This window comes from Glycine soja, chromosome 15, assembly GCF_004193775.1.
Source record: "Glycine soja cultivar W05 chromosome 15, ASM419377v2, whole genome shotgun sequence".
NCBI classification, from domain to species: Eukaryota; Viridiplantae; Streptophyta; class Magnoliopsida; order Fabales; family Fabaceae; genus Glycine; species Glycine soja.
The window spans coordinates 51,354,040-51,371,772 of record NC_041016.1 but is presented as its reverse complement, the minus strand read 5'-3'; the positions used below and the strand labels follow the sequence as shown (position 1 = coordinate 51,371,772).

At 31.7% G+C, this 17,733-nt stretch overlaps 1 protein-coding gene and 2 pseudogenes across 1 annotated transcript; 2 read left to right on the top strand and 1 right to left on the bottom strand.

Annotated features, from left to right (window-relative positions):
* Positions 1–3,806: 3,806 nt before the first annotated feature.
* On the top strand, positions 3,807–4,811 carry LOC114386496 (annotated as a pseudogene).
* A 1,944-nt stretch (positions 4,812–6,755) lies between these two features.
* On the bottom strand, positions 6,756–11,491 carry LOC114386281 (annotated as a pseudogene).
* Positions 11,492–13,658: 2,167 nt separating this feature from the next.
* On the top strand, positions 13,659–15,323 carry LOC114387069 (MLP-like protein 43). Its single transcript, XM_028347185.1, has 2 exons — positions 13,659–13,893; positions 14,865–15,323. The coding sequence occupies exons 1-2, from the start codon at positions 13,701–13,703 to the stop codon at positions 15,137–15,139; spliced, it is 468 nt and encodes a 155-aa protein (XP_028202986.1). The 5' UTR covers positions 13,659–13,700; the 3' UTR covers positions 15,140–15,323.
* Positions 15,324–17,733: the final 2,410 nt, after the last annotated feature.

The window sequence follows — 17,733 nt, the reverse complement described above, 5'->3', positions numbered from 1 at the left end:
TGTAGTATCTGCACTTAGTGCTTCCTTCTTGCTTATTACACTAAATTGAATAGGATATTTAGATATTCAAAGTTAATTGAAGCGTAATAAAATTTAATTTTTAAGACATGAAACATTATTTAAATGACTTACTTTAACTACGATCCATCTAACAGTAGTCTTAGATTTACTCCCTTGACTTTCATTGAATCCCTTCAAAGCATTGATTAAGATAAAGATGTATGTGTATTATATAATAAAAATATTAATTTTAAATTGTAATCATAAATTAAATGTCTTACAAAATACAATTGATTTGTTAATAATTCCTTTGAAGTAGTTGTCGGGCTTATTGTTGAAGGAACAAAACCAGATGACACCATTGTCCTTAGGCAAAATGACGACCATTTGTCAATGTGCACTATATTGGAGAACATTAAGTTATTATAAAGCATACATGATTTAAATTGATTTGTTCAGTTTAACTTACATATTCAAGTAGGTTCTAAGGTACACACCTCTTTGTGAATTCTGCATCTATTTTTTAATATAATTTTTTGATTCAAATTGTGATTGCTCAGATCTTTGTATAGATCGTGGCTCGAGGAATCTATACACATCGACATTCCCCACTCGCATAGTTGTCTCAGTCATATGTCTATTGTTGTTAAAATATAATAAATTATGCATGAATATAAAATAATCAGTTAGGTAATATACAATAATGTAAAGTGACTCACAGAATTCACAATTGTATAACAAAGATGCTTAGACATTGACCACCGTGATTTATTTTTAAAAAAATATTCATGCTTTATGTATAATGAGAAGTCATCATTATACACCCCAAACATGCTAGCATCCACGACATTTGCAACGACTTGAGGAAACTTGAGCTTAGGAAGTCCCTTAATTAGCTCTTTAGAGATAAGTTTGTTTAAATGATTCATCTGAAAGTGAGATACCCTTCTACGTCATAGCCAAGAAACATCATCATTACTAGTTAAACATGTCAAATGTGGTGATGAAACACAATCAATATTAAGATGTAGATGTTACCTATCTAGTTGCCAACAAACTCAATTTGATTGGTGATTGGATTCGAAATAGTGCAACAATCTTTATTAAAAGCAATTTTATAACTTTTGTCACACAATTGGCTAATGCTTAAAAGGTTGTGCTTCAATCCATCCACAAACAAAACATTTTCTATCAACTTGAATCTCTTAAAGAAATGCATAGTAATTCCCTTGGATGACTTTCATAAAATGTTTTCTAAAATATAAGATTGTATCAAGAGTCACTAATAAGAAAGAACAAGTGATATTATTTATAATCTTAACAACCAAAACAAATTTAATTGATTATCAAATATGGTAATCGATTAATTCGTTAAAATTCCTCTTTGTTTTGCATCTCCAAAAATGTGGTAATTGATTATCTCGTTGCACAGAGAGCTTCTTAAGCTTTTGAGGTTTTAGAGTAATCGATTATCAAATGTGGTAATCGATTATTTCGTCACACAGAGAGCTTCCAAAATTTTTATATGCAATCTAATCGATTACTAAATGTGACAATCGATTATGTGGAGCTAGAGAGTCTTCTTTCTCCTAAAGTTACCTTTATAATCGATAATTAAAATTAATAATCGATAGTCAAATTTCAAATAGAAGTGAACTTTATTACTTATTCTAACACTTTGTAATTGATTACATAATCTTGTAATTCATTACACTCATTTAAACTCATTGCTTCTAAAAAAAACTTCTTATAATTACATATGTTTGGAAAAAATTTGTGTAGAGCGTGGCTCCCCCGCCCCAAAAGAGCTATGCCGCTGGCAAAAATGATATTAGCTAGAAAAGATAAGAGATGGAGAAGTTAGCGGTAAAGAAAGAAAGGTCTACACATTTGTTTGCGTAATTATGTAAATGCTAATGGAAATGAAAGTAAATAATATATCAAGCTTTTCTCTTTTGTGTTCAATACGTTGTATTTAAATTGTCGATTCCTTTTCTAAAAATAGTGGATAGATTTTTGTTGGTAAGTGAAAACATTATCAATAGTTAACTAGTTACTTATAAGTTGTAATTATTTCACTAAAAGATGTAAAAATTATTTCAATATTTATATAAAATAAATAAATAAAATATGCTGTCCTTTTAAGTATGGGACCTTGATCAATCGTTCACTTTCCATCGTGCTCAAGAACATCATTGCTTAAATATATATAATTAAGTTTGGATCTGAATTTTCATATGCGTATAGAAAAGAACATTTATCCAGAGTGATCAACTTTAGTTTCTAATGCTTGGCAAAAATATTTCAAATTCAACAAAAACTAAAATATGTATCATTCGACCTTGTTGATGATGTCTTTTCATCTCACCTCTTATATTCAGCTCTTGAATATGATCTTATCAGTTCAGTTCCCACATTTGATTTTGTTTTCTGAGTTGTCGACGCTAAAATATATGGAGGGTTGGGGGAAATGGAGAGATCCATTTCATGGATGGGTGTTGGAATTCGTTTCAGTCTCATGACTCCCATCTATAAGATAAAGGAAGTACTTTCTTGAAAGATTAAACAACTATTATAAATAAGAAGAGAAAACTATAAAAGTGGGATTATTAAAGAAAAAGCTCTGTGCAGTTGCATTTTTAATTGGTCAGGTAGAAGATTGTAATTTTTGTACTTTTATCCCATCATCGGTAATGTTGTGTATTAAACAAAAAAAATAATGTCCTGGGTTTTTAAATATTTTAGGATTTTCAATTCAAAGTTTCGATTTTTCTTTTGTGTCATCTTCATAATTACTTTTAAAACTAAATGTAGAATATATATTTTTATGCTCTTAAGTTATTTTTTAGAAGAAAAAAAACTTATATTATAAATATTGCAACACTCATATAGCATTTTAGAACAGTAGATTTCGTGGTCCTGTAATTCTCCACGGTATTATGGTAGTAAATTAACCTTAGTCGCTGACATTTTGATCATTGATAATTTTAATCTCTTAAAATGCTAAAACAGCATTTTAATTAGTCTGAGTTTGAAAGGCAAGACTGAAAATCATTCAGACATTTTGATAGGAGAAACTAGCATCATGTAAACTCAAGGACTAAAATAAAGTTTTAGTATAAAATTAAGAATCAAAATTATTAATTAGCACTTACAATGTCTAGGACTTAAGTTGATTCAATCAGTATTATGCATTTGTACATCGACCACATTTTTCCCCATTTTGCAAGAATATTATATCATGCATGATTATCCCTTTTCTGCTATGTGCCCGCAGAACCCACATTATTGCCGGAATCTGAAATGGAAAGAAGATGCCACTGCTAGTGGTGGTTCTGGTAACATCTCCAAGCACATATTCCTTTAATAATTAATCAATAAAATATATAAAAATGCAGCTTAAAGTAATTCTGTCATTTTTTATAATTTATTGTGTTAATTATTTATAACTATTAATAATGAGAATCATTTCATTTGTACACTTTTTTTTAGATAATTTTATCCTTCATCATTTTTTTTAACAACCCGCCCACTACATTTTAGTTAGATACTTTTTTTTTTTTTTTTAACTTCTAAACCTTTCTTCTTATTCTTTTTATTTATTTTATTTAAAATATATAAAGTGGCACGGAGTGCCTCTCTTCCTTTTCCCTTAGTTATTATTAAGGCAATACAATGCATAACCTATAAAATAACATATTATTACATCATTAGATATATCATTCAATCTGTGTGGTTACTCTTTTTTCACAACTATATATACAGCTGCATTGTCCACATGTTTTCTATACCCTCTCAATAATGAAACAAATATGGCATATTGTCAACTTCAAAAGGTGGAAGCTGACATGCACATCAAGGCTTCTGCTGAATAATTTTACGATGTTTTATGCAACAGGACACACCATGTTCTGCTGAATAATTTTACGATGTTTTATGCGACAGGACACACCATGTTGCCAACATTTTCCCTGGAAAAATCCAGTCTGTTGAAATTCATAAGGTGAATGGGGCACTAAGGGATCTATCATCTCTTGGAATTATTTACATGGTATCTGAACTTCAACTATGAGCAAATTTGACTATGATATTTTTGTAATAAACTTATTAATAAAATTTATCCAAAGCCTATATAAAATTTCCAGCTTTTTAAAACTGCAATTTTTTGTCATTGAATATTCAAAAAATGGGTTTCATTTTCAATTGTGTCTGTTCCAGGCCAATATATATTGGCTTTAAAATAATTAATGTAAACTAGTGTTGGACAAGTTTAATGACTACTATGATGTAAAATAAATATTTGATAGTGTTTTGGTTTTGGACAGAGGGAATAACTTGTGTGTCTAAGGAGACGGTTGAAGGCATAGACAAGAAAAACAATAAAATGACCTTCAAAAGGTCATAGAGGGAGACCTGCTGGGACATTACAAAAGCTTCAAGTTTTTATTGAAAGTTACTCCAAAGGAAAAGGGAAGCGTTGTGAATTGAGTCCTGGAATATGAGAAACAAAATGACAACACTCCTGACCCTCATACCTTATTGGAATTGTTAGCTGAGATGAACAAAGAAATTGATACTTACCTTAGTCAAAACCGTAACTAAATTAATGGCAATATAAAAATGCTATGTCCTAGGCTATTGCTATGCGAAAAATAAAAATTGATGACTTATGGGGCTTAGTTACCCCTTAATATCATCAATTGTATATCTTAAAAGTTTAAATAAATTGTGTCAGCCACAACTAGGCGTGAGCTAGGCACGTACCTCATGTATTATTTGTGTGCTACTGTATCTTGTAACCTATGGGATTGAAAGTCATTGCTTATAACTTATCAAACTGTGTTTGAAATCTCCATTGTCTTTGTGTGGAATTCTCAAGCTCGACCAAAACTACTATCTTTAGGCGTGTCCTAAATCTTCTCATGATCAAGATTGTCATGACACAACCAAGATCATGATTGATGCACATGTTAATTAATACTATATAACCTAAGAACTCTCAACTAAGCACAAAACTAAATCAATAGAGCAGTTTTAACAAAGAATAAAGTAGTTATACTTAAGCCAATCAATTTCCTTCCAGCACAATGACTTCCAATTTTGTTTCCATCAGTTAGTAAATTAAGAAACATCCAACAAACATTAAAATATTTAACTAATTCATTACATGAGCCAAATATTTCGATACTTAGAACTGTAAAAAATAAACCTGTTGCTCAAATGCCAAGCAAAGCCTTTTCACCTCTTCCTCATAGAATGCCTTGTCAAGCATCTAGCTCTCTCCATATGATATTTTTCCATAACAGCACGAACCTACACGCACGCACGAGCAATCAGACAAGAAATTCAAGACCCAAAAACCATTATTAAATGAAATCAACCAGGAATATGCAGACATTACCAATGGCTTTGATGATTCATCATTTCAGGACTGATTCCAACAAAAAAAAATGGACAAAGAACTACTCAACTACACAATTGGTAGCCAAAACCAAGTAGGCAGTCACAAATTACACATGTGGTTATGAAGATTAATTTTATTTGTATCTCAAACTTGAGATTGCAAAGCTTCTGTGCTCAAGATAATCTATTTCCCACCTCCTCTTTTGGTAAATTTTGTTTTGCTGTAGAACTTGAACATTCAAAGGCCAATGTATTCTGAGTCTGTTGATTATGCTTTTGATGTTCCTTAATTTAATAATTTTTCTCATCATTCTGTGGTAATTAATAATCTGTTTGGAAAAAAACCTGCCTTTAGCTTCTCTGTTTTGCATTGGTTGAGTTTTTTTGTTGCAAGTCATTTGCTCGATAAAATATTAAACCCATATAATATTGGCGGTTTGATCAGTATATGTGCATAGAACATTCTTTGTTTCCAGTCACATGCTCTAACCTTGTCTTCCATGTGTGCAGCAAAGATCTTTTGAAAAGAGTGTTCTGGTTGTGTGGCAGATGTTTGGTAGAATAACTTTTTTTTTGTGGGTGATTGACTTGTCTGAACCTTTGAGCCTTTCTACACGTATCTATAGAATTATACAGTGATAGTAAATTTGCTGTGGCTATAACTGTTAATCACATGATATCCTTTGTTAATACGTCAGTGAGCATTGTTAACCATGTTCTCATTTCATGATTTTGGAAATTGGCATCGTGTGGTTTTGGTCTCATAGCACTGAATCATGGCGATATACTACTCCTTGTGTCTTGTTTTCTTCTTATGATGTGCACACATGTTCCTTTTGTGCTAGTGAATATCAAGTTGTAGCAAGTCGTATGCTAACATGTGGGTTTTCTAGGTTTCCTGCGGTACGTTAGTTAACTGGTTCACATGATCATTCTCAATGTCTTGAGCTTGTTGGGTCGCTAATATGGCATAATGAATGAAGGTGTTGTACAATGGAGTTAGTTTATTCTTGATTTCTTTTATCCTTAGCATTGCCCAGGGTATGTTATCTCTAGTATGCCAGCTATTGAATGGTTACTAATGTAATTCAAATGAGTAATCTATTCACAAGTGAGCTTTAAACATTCATATCACATACATGTACATAATACTTACTAGATTTTTTCATACATGACTAGTAGGATTTAGATTCTCCCACAAGAAAGAATCCAGATCCTTTTATTTCAATATTGGACACCATCTGAAAAGAATAAATCATAAAACACTCTTGCTAAACAAAAAAGAAAGGGAAATGACAACAAGCAAAGGAAAACATAGTCCACACATGTAAATTCTGTATCTATGACTCAACTCACATGAGCCTTTTAAGCCATGCAAATATCTCATGACTGAAAGTCCTTCCCAGCGCCACTCCCGCAACAAGTTCACGCCCATACCCAATCAGAACCACTTTCCAGTCAAATTCAATGAAAAAACCCGAGTCTTGACCATCATCAGAGGCTGAAGGTGGACCAAATGGTGACCCTGCATCTCACATTTCTTCAATAATTGATTCCTATACAGTCTTTGATTGCCCTAAATTGTAGAAAACTTCTTATTTTGTGGTATAGAACCCGAGAGGTTGTTAAAGGATACATTGAAGTATGAAAGAAAGGTTAGTTCTTCCAATTGTTGGGGAAACAACCCTGATAAATTGTTGTGAGAAAGGTTCAATGCTTGAAGGTTTGAAAGATTCCCTCAGGATGAAGGAATGGTGCCACTGGACATGTTGTTGGACAGGTTGAGCAAACCAAGGCCTGTCAAGTCTCCCATAACATCTGGAATCTCCCCACATAATTTATTACTTGAAAGATCAATGGCAATCAACATGTAAAATTCTTGGAGCTCTTCTTAAACCAGGACCATCCCTTTGTTAAACATTGTAAGCAAGTAATTGTAACTATCCATCAACAAACTGAACCTTCCCATCATCAAATGGGTCAGATAATCCTCATACTGTAATTGACTCTTGTTAGAAGCTTTCATGGATTTCCAGTTCTGGATTGTTTTTGTAGTCAAACTCCCAGAGAATTGATTTTGAGCAAGATCAATGATGTGCAGTTTGGGAAATGTGCATGTTGTAGGCACCTTATAGATCCCAACCAACAGGGAAATGAATCATTTATATGGTTATGGCTGAAAACAATAACCTCTAGCATTCTACAGTTGACCAATGCTCTTGGCAATTGAACCTGTCGACTGTTATTGCTTAAATCTATGACTTTGAGAGCATTATAATATATGTTTGAGGAATAGGGCCAACCAATTTGTTTCCTTTCAGAACCGAAATTTCAAGAGATTGGCTAGAACCTCCCAAACATGAGGGAGCCATACCACTGAAGCTGTTAAATGATAAATCAAGATGAATAAGAGATTTCCATTTGCATAACAGTGGGGATATTTTTCCTATCAACGAGGTGTGGGAAACATCTAAGCCTCGGAGACTTGTTTTTTACCACTTCCAACTAGGGAATGAATTGACATTATTGTTTGACATGTAAAGATATGATAGCTGAGGCAAGTCTGGAGAAATTTGGAAACTCATTCAAATTGCATGAACGCAAATCCACTACTTGAATTCGAGAAAGGCTAACATTTAGATAGAATTTTTCTGTTAATTAACATGAAATTATTGAAAGATAAACCAACATAAAATAGCATTTTGAGCCTTAGAAACTTGTCAAACTCCAATTCTCCTTCAAACAAATTATAGGACACACCAAGAACTTCAAGGTTCTCAAGTTTGAAGAGAGAGTTTGGAATCTCACCCTAAATATTATTTCCTAGAAGATCCATGACGTCTAAATTAGTTAGTTTCATTATCCAAGATGGAAATTTTCCTCTTAAATTGCTATAACCTAGGCATAATGTAGAAAGCTGGGTGAGATTTGCAAAACATGTTGAGATCATGCCTTTGAGATGCTGCCAAAGTAGTTTTAGTTTGAATAAGTTAAATTTGTTATTTTGCTGTCATGGATAAGTTAGTTTCTAATTTTGTTTTACCCATTATCAGTAGCAGCATGATTTCTATTCAGTTATTTTAGTGTTTTTGGATAGAAGTCAAATTCAATAAAGTTAAAAAAGTTTATGCAATTCTAAAATACACTCTTTAAGTTGTCTTTTCTACTACTTTCTTCTTCTATGTTCTCTTTCTCCTAAAACAAAAACCAGCAATTGGTATCTAGAGTCATTTTCTTACGGGACCTGTAGAATGGAAGGTGAATCAAAATTTCTCCCAAGTCTTTCTTTCAGTCTTTGATGACGAAGGTTATGACCTATGGGCAATAAGAATGGAGTTTTATCTAGAGGGATTGGATTTATGGGGAGCTGCGGAAGAGGATTATATTGTTCATCCGCTGCCTGAAAACTCCATCATAGCCCAAATTAAAAATCATAAGGAAAGGAAAACAAAGAAAGCAAAGGGTAGGTCATGTTTGTTTTCTGGTGTTTCATAAATGATCCTCACCAGAATCATGAGTCTCAAGACACCCAAAGAAATTTGAGACTATTTGAAGGAAGAATATAAAGGGGACAAGAGGATTCGAGGTATGCAAGTGCTAAACTTGATGACGAAATTTGAGTTGCAAAAAATGAAAGAGTCTGAGACAATTAAAGTTTACTCGAACAAATTGTTTGACATCGCTAACAAGGTTAGATTGTTAGACAATACATTTACAAATTCAAAAATTATTTGAAATTTTTTTTGTTACAGTGCCTAAGAGATATGAAACATCAATAACCACTTTGAAAAATATAAAGGATCTGTCCAAGATCTCTTTGACGAAAGTGATAAGGACTTGTATGCCCAATAATTTTAGCTGCCAACAGTTGAAGGAACTTTAGCTGCCAAACAAGAAAATGTGACAAAATACAAGAATTTTGATGGATCAGGATCAAATTCAAAATTAACCAATGCAAAAGGAAATTGGAAGAAATATTATCCCCCTTGCCAACACCGCGGAAAGAAAGGTCATCCTCTATTTAGATGCTAGAGAAGACCTAATGCTAAGTTTAGTGATTGTAATCAAATGAGACATGAAGTTATTTGCAAAAACAAGAATAAACCACATTGTGAAGTTGCAAGGGCTGCTGATCAAGAGGAGGAAGAGTACTTATTTTCTGCTACAAGTTTCTCTAGCATTGAATCATGTTAGAATTGGCTTATTGGCAGTGATTCTACTAACCACATGACAAACAACAAGAAACTAAGCAATTCAAGCACATTGAAGGTTCAAGTTGGAGATGACAAGTACATCGTTGTAAATGGAAAAAGATGTAACAATCTCAACCAACAGAGGTACAAAATTAATTTCTAATGTGTTGTATGTTCCTGAAATTGATCAGAATTTGTTGAGTGTTGGACAACTAGTTAAGAAAGGTTATAAAGTGTTGTTTGAGAACAAAAGCTGTTTGATTAAAGACGCTAGTGACAAAGATATTCTCAAAGTAAAAATGAAAGATAAAAGTTTTGCATTAAATCCAATGGGGGAGGAGCAAATTGTTTTTCCAATAAAAGAGAATAACACTTAATTATGGCACAAGAAGCAAAAACATTGATGAAGATTAAGCTAGTTCTGAAATAGCAGCTCTCACATCTTGAAATGGTGCTGCTAAAGCAAGGTTGGCAGCAGAAAATGGACAAGAAAAATCTGTTTTAGAGAAAGTAGCTATTGTGCAGGAGCATACAAACCAGAAGTTACAATTAAGAGAGAAATCTACAAAAAAAATGAGCATAATGAGAAGTGTTTAAAGTTCCTGACTAAGAACTTGAAAACTGAAAATGCCAAAGGCTCATTCACATGAGAAGGAAACAATAGTATTTCAGCATTGTAAGTCAACTGGTTGAAGTTCTGAGGAAGAAGATAGGAGTCAATAAAATTTAAAAAGTTCCTGCAGTTCTAAAATACACTCTTACGTTACCTTTTCTACTAATTTCTTCTTCTAGGTTTTCTTTCTTCTAAAACAAAACCAACAAAACATAATGGAATCTCGTTGCCAACACTTACAAACTCTAGACCCAAATTACTTATTCCTGAATGGTTACAAATCCATGACATGGTGTCGGCAGTAAATTCATTAAAACCAATTCTCAGGGCAAGTAATTTGGTAAGATTTACCAAGAATGAAGAAAGATGACCCTTGAAATTATTGTAGTCAAATATAGATACGAAAGCTGAGTGAGATTTCCAAAAGCAGAAGGAATAGGCCCTGAAAATTTGCATCGTGAAATTGATAGCAAATTCAAAGACTTGAGATTTCCAATGGTGCAGGTAGTGTATCATAAAAACTTGTGCCATCGAGTGTACCATAAAAACTTGTGCCATCGAGTTCTAACATTGTAATTAGTGCACTTGAATGAAAATCAGGAAATTTACCAGTCAGGTTTTGGTTATTTTCCAAAATCAGATGTCTCAAGTTTGGAAGATGGAATATTCCAGCTGGAAATTCTCTATTTAGTTCACGATGGCAAATAGAGAGTAATTGCAAAGAAGTAATATTTGTAAATATATCAGGTACAGATGATGAAATGGTCAAAAATCAAGAAGTTTTGCAACATTAGTTGAGTTTTGAATTAAGCTTCTTAGGGAGGATGCTTTGAGACTCAGAAGATTGATTGCATCTGGAGAATAAAATGTACTGCATAGATCAAGAGACAGTAACTTGGACAAATGTGAAACAGGTTGAGGGATTTCAAAAAAAAGAATTGGTTTCAGAAAGGTTAAGATACCTCAACTGTGAAAGCTTACCAATCTCTGATGGGATTTGGGAGTAACTGAAGTGGTTATCAGAAAAATCAAGGCTTTTTGAAGGTGTTTAAGGCAAAAGAGGCTGCTATTAGCATCCATATATTGTACCATGTATTTGACTGCTACTAAGATCAATGGCAATGACATGAGATGTGTGATTATCACATTGAATGTCATCCCATGAGCAACAATCTGTGGGTGCATTCCAATATGATATTTTAGGATAACTGAAAGGATTATAAGAAGCTGACTTACTAATAACAAACCTTTTTCTTAAATTGCAACAAGGCATAGCTTTCATCTTCATGACAAGAAAGCATACAATTACTAACTGTGAATGAAAACAGTGAATAAAGCAAGAGAAACTGTATTGCAGAGCAAAAGACCAAAGAAACCCCATTGTATGTTTTAGTAGTACTAATTTACAAGCTGAACAGTTCAAATTATTTTTTATTTAAAACAACTGAATGAACAAATTGTTAAGAAAATGTTTGATAATGACACGAGTGATAATTGCAGTATTACTATACAACTTAAATTAATATTACTTTTTCCTTATTAATTAACTTAAACAAAACTCATCTTTTATACAAATAATATTAAGTATAGAAATATTAATAAATTAGCATTGGGATTTTATTATCAGCCCCTTTAGGATACGATAATACGATTAAAATATATTTTTTATTCTCATAAAATAAAAAATGTTTGAATCTCATTCCTGTAAAAATTTTGTATATGATTTCGTTTTCATAAAATTAAAATGTGTTAAATTTTGGTTTAGAGTTAGGTTTAAATATATCTAAACCTACATTTTATAATTTGCGGTAGTTGTTGGATTTCTGTAGGTAAAAAATTGTCACAAAATATAAAAAAAAATGTAACAAAGTATATAAAAATCTCCACCATAAAAAAGGGTCACATATTACATTTTTTTTAATATTTTTTTGTAATTTGTAGTGATTTTTCTGTAATTTATTATAATTTTTTATATAACTCCCAAAAATTCTCGTATAACTTGAATCTAATTTTGAACTAAAATTTAATGCATTTTAAGTTTAGGAGAACCAAAAATATACTAAAAATTTATAGAATAAACCTGAACATTTCAAAGTATACGAAGATGAAAAATATATTTTAATCAATATTTAATAATTTATCATCTACAACATGATATTATTAATTGAAAATTATAATATTATACAAAAACAATAAGACAAGGCACGCTATTGTTTGCACTCTAAAGTTTCACTTAAGAGTCTTACATTTAATAGTTTTGATATATAGCAGCAACATATCACTGCAGGTGTATTGTCCAGTAGTAGAGAAACGACTCCATATTCTACCACTAATTATTTAATAAAAATTATATTCCTTCCTATATAATTGCAGAGACACATTCTTTTATCCCATATAGATAGGGAGGCTTATGAAGAGGACCAAAAATAACATTTTCTGAATTACAAAAACTAAAAAACCAAATTTTAATTTGAGATATAAAAAAAATGAATCCAATTTAAGTTATATCTATATGTTTTTCTTAACTCTTTTTTCTTTGTTTCATAATTATTAAACGTGCTTGTTTCATTAGAACAAGTTAATTGAAAAGGTTAAACCATACTGCAACTTTTTGCAATTATGCCCCCATTTTTTTATATCTCTTTTTATTTGGGTTGAATGCTATGTAATTCAAAATTAGAGGCAGATGATTTTTACGATTAGAATATTTTCTTGAATGATAAAATATTAAAGATAACTATAACTTTTTAATTTGAAGTTGTAGATTTTCGATGCAGTTCGGTTCATATTAGAACAGAAGATTTCCTGGTCTTGTAATTCTGTACGGTATTATGGTAGTAAATTAAGCTTAGTCCTTGACATTTTGATCATTGATCATTTTAATCTGTAACAAGCTAAAACAGCATTTTAGTCTGAGTTTGGAAGACACTAGTGACAACCATTGAGACATTTTGACTGACTCGGTGATTAGCATCTTGTAAACTCAAGGACTAAAATTAATTAAGTTTTTTCTGTCAAATTATATAAGAATCAAAATAGTTAGCACTTACAATGCCTAAAACTTAATTGACTAGCTCGGTATAATATTGTGCACTTGTACATCACCAATCACATTTTTCCCATAACTATGTGAACCAGCAGAGCCCTATTATTGCCAGCATCTTTATCATAGCCAGAATCAGGTTCCAAAAGAAGATGCCTATGCTAGTGGAGGTTATGGAGACATCTCCAAGCACATATTCCTTTAACAACTAACCAATATAATATATAAAAATGCAGCTTTAGATGATGTACGTTGTAGTGTCTGATAACTCATTCTCTGAATTATTACTATAAGGTAATATCAACAATGCTTTTTCACCTATAAAATAATATATATATTTGTATTTCATAAGATATTAGTATGTATCTTTCAATTTGTGTTGTTACCGTTTTTTCACAACTATATATATTATTGCATTGTCGACATATTTTCTGGAAGTGAAGCAAATATGGCATACTCTCAACTTCAAAAGGTGGAAGCTAATGTGCACATCAAGGCTTCTGCTGATCAGTTCCATAATGTTTTATGCAACAGGACACACCATATTGCCAACATTTTCCCTGGAAAAGTACAGTCTGTTGAAATTCATAAAGGTGAATGGGGCACTGAGGGATCCGTCATCTCCTGGAATTATTTACATGGTATGTGAATTTCGACATCAAAATTTTAACAACAAATAGCAATATTCCTTTCTCGTTTGCATTTATACAAAATATGTTTCTCAACTTCTAAAAGAACTATAGCAGCCATGATATATATACTTCATCTTAGCCTAGTCTTCCCCTCCCAAAGTATATTGAAATAATTGTTATACAAAGTACATATTTTAGTATCATAATTTATGGCTTTCTGCGTTAGATAATTAGGAATTTTGGGAAGCCTCGGTACATGTTTGAGTACATCTTTTGAGAACAATAATTGTTTTTTAAGATTTCTAAAAAAAATAGAATTTGATTAAAACATAGTAAAATAAGGATTTAATTAATTTTCATACGTTATTAATGTACAGATTTTAACACAAATCAATTAGAAATAACTTTAAATATGACTTGTGACGAAATAATTGTTACAAAAGTTAATAATACTACTTACACGACAGTTTATAAATAAATTTTATATTAGGAAGAAAATTCATGATAAGATGATAGAGCGAAAATTCCTTACATTGCTATTATATTCTAAATAAATAATTGTAATTAAAAATAACATCTAATTTCATTTCCAATTAATTGATAGTGTAAAAATCTTCACATTGATCATTTATAAAAAAAAATCATTTATCAAAATTAAACTCAAAAGATGACCAACAAAAGGATTCATTATATTTTTAAAATATGTATAACCACACTTAATTAATTGGATGTAATGTGAATTTTTTTAAACTGTTCATTTGAAAATAGAAACCGCTGAGCAAAGTTGACTCTATATATTAATTTCCAACCTTATCAACTTTTTTTATGTCTTCGAATATACAAAAAATGGCTTCACTATCAATTATGTCTGCAGTTGCTGCCCAAATGGTTCGTTTCATATTGGCCTTAAAATTTTGTTTCATTACTATCTACTCTGATATAATATAAATATCTATTTGGGTTTTGATTTTGGGCAACAGAGGGCAAAGTTTGTGTGGCTAAGGAGATGGTTGAAGGCATAGACATGAAAAACAATAAAATGACCTTTAAGGTCATAGAGGGAGACCTGCTGGGACATTACAAAAGCTTCAAGTTTTTATTGCAAGTTACTCCAAAGGAAAAGGGAAGCGTTGTGAATTGGGTCCTGGAATATGAGAAACAAAATGACAATACTCCTGACCCTTATACCTTATTGGAATTGACAGTTGAGATGAGCAAAGAAATTGGTGCCTACCTTAGTCAAGACCATAACTAAATTTAATGGCAAAATAAACGTACTGTGTTTTACGCTATTGCTATCAGAGAATTAAAAATTGATGTCTTATGGGGCTTATTTACCCCTTAATTAATGTCATCAATTATATGTATGTTAAAAAATTAAATAAATTAGGGTGAAATATGTTTTTCATTCTCATAAATATAAAAATGTTTAAAATTTACTCCTATAAATTTTTTAGTACGTTTTTTTTCTCATAAAATTATTAAAGTTTTAGGAAAAGTTGACAAACACACAATTCAATCCACCTTCTTGTGACGTTCTAATCACTCCAGGGTCACCTCCTAGTCATCTCTTCCTTATGTACATCAAATACAAGATTAATACTGACATAAACCACACGTATAAAGAATGCAAGGATAAGCTTACCAAAACAAGCATACTAAAAAGGGATAAAACTTAACAATTAAAGCATAATTCACCATCATCACATATATAATATAACATGTAGAAATCATACAAAAAGCATAAGTTTTAGAATTCTCATAACAAGACAACTCATAATAATCATCAATTTATCAATCATTACATAAAGGTTCAATCATCATTCACCATCGCCATCATTAGTTCATCAATCATCAAAAATCACAATATTATCATGACTCGTCAAGTAACACATCATTTTCAAGTCACAATTATCAATCCATATGTTTGTCTATCATGTTATGCCATGTTAATTCTTTACTCCCGAAAGATTTCATCTCTCGAGCGACTAACCTAAGTACATACCTTAACATAGTCACACTCCATGATCTGATCATTTGGAGAGACTTGAGTTAACTCTACAGAGAAAGTGTAATTTTATCAAAAATGGATGAATATGGATATTAGCTTACATCGGTAAGGCTTGCAATAACCTTGACCTATCTAGGGATTTGCCCATTTATCCATTCTATAGGCGCTTAGTCACCACCAAAACCTCCAGAACTAGGTTGGGGATCTTCTTAGCACCCCCAACATACATTCCTACTCACATGTAATGTAATTCATCAATGCATGTATGTTATGATCGTTCAAATCAATATCATACATCATCACAAATTCATTCACCAATCTCAACATCCTAAGATAGAAGTTATAATATCATAGATTCATCATTAATATGTTCATCACGCTGATAAACTCACCTATAGTTTAATATGCATAGCAAATCATTTCAACACCTTAAATTCTTACAAACATCTCACCAAAAAGTCATATGAATGTGGATATCATGCTCTCATACAAAGCCAACTTTAATTATAAAACAACATTATCTTAACCACATTTCATTTCATCATCAAGAAATCAACCAAAACAACTCAAGATATTCATCAATTAACATAACTATCTCATTATCAATGTAAATATTCTCAACAATAATATCATAGACCAATCAAATCATAAATATGTACCACTATACCATTATAACAACTTTTCACTTCATGTCTTAATGTTATTAAAACATCTCATAAGTTTTGGGTTATTATCTCCTTCATTTTCTATTTTTTACCTATGACCTTGATAGCTTATAAACATGATAAATAAATATATACTAACTCCATTAAGTTGGTTCTTGTCTCATTTCAAAGCTAAGAACATTATATCCAACTTTTTGGTTTATCGGAAGACCTATTTTGGAAGATACTATGCTTAAAATTACAATCTATATGAAACTTTTACTTATTACTAATAATTTGACCTTTATTCACTAATTTGATCAATTCTGGAGTTATACACAATATTTTTAGGTGTGACCAAAGCCATTTGTTAGCTAACATCCAATGCTAAAACTTTTGTGAATATCACTTTTCCAAATGCAATCTCTACCACTATTTTTTGGACTCTGAAAGTTTGCACTTAAGCTTAGGATAATGTGCGCTTAAGCACAGTCCCCTAATAGCGTTGGTCCCCTATTGCACATAAGTGTCACCTAGTGCATGCTGAAGCACCATAGGTTTATAGAACCATGAATTTTCTATGATATTGACCCTTTATTGAGTCTCAATCCAACTCCAACTCATATCTTTCATTTCCAAACATGAACATTGAATCAAAACAACATTAATGAGCCAAAAACAATGATTCCGCACATCAAACATAAGATTGAAGTTGGTTTAAGCTTCCCTTACCTATCAAACTTAATGAACTTGCTTTGAGATGAAGAAATGAAGGAAAGGATGAGACTTTGAGTCCAAGATGCAAGCTTTCCCTCACTCCTACAATATTTCTACATCATCCACACCACCCAGATCCCAAAAGCCACAAAAAAAAACATCAAAACCTTGAAAGAGAACACTTTTATGAAACTTTGGAAAGTGCACATAGAAGAAAACAAAATTGGAAGATAAGAGGGGAAAGAGGAGGGCCTCTTACCTCTAAAATCAATCCAAATTAAAAAAAAAAAAAAAAAAAAAAGAAGCTCAACAACAAGGTCCTTTGTGTGAGGGTTTCCATGTCTTGCACTCTCTAATGATGGATTGTCTCAGAGAGGAAGAAGAGAGTGAAATGAGAGTATTTTGTGTTGTGGTTCAGTCCAAACACTCATCTCAATCCAAACACTCTAAAACTTATTATCCACACCTTAAACAAGG

Excerpts from the sequence above, each read along its gene's own strand:
- LOC114387069 (XM_028347185.1), top strand. The coding sequence starts at position 13,701 with ATGGCATACTCTCAACTTCAAAAGGTGGAAGCTAATGTGCACATCAAG. Across the intron at positions 13,894-14,864 it reads CTCCTGGAATTATTTACATG|AGGGCAAAGTTTGTGTGGCT; the intron begins GTATGTGAATTT and ends TTTGGGCAACAG.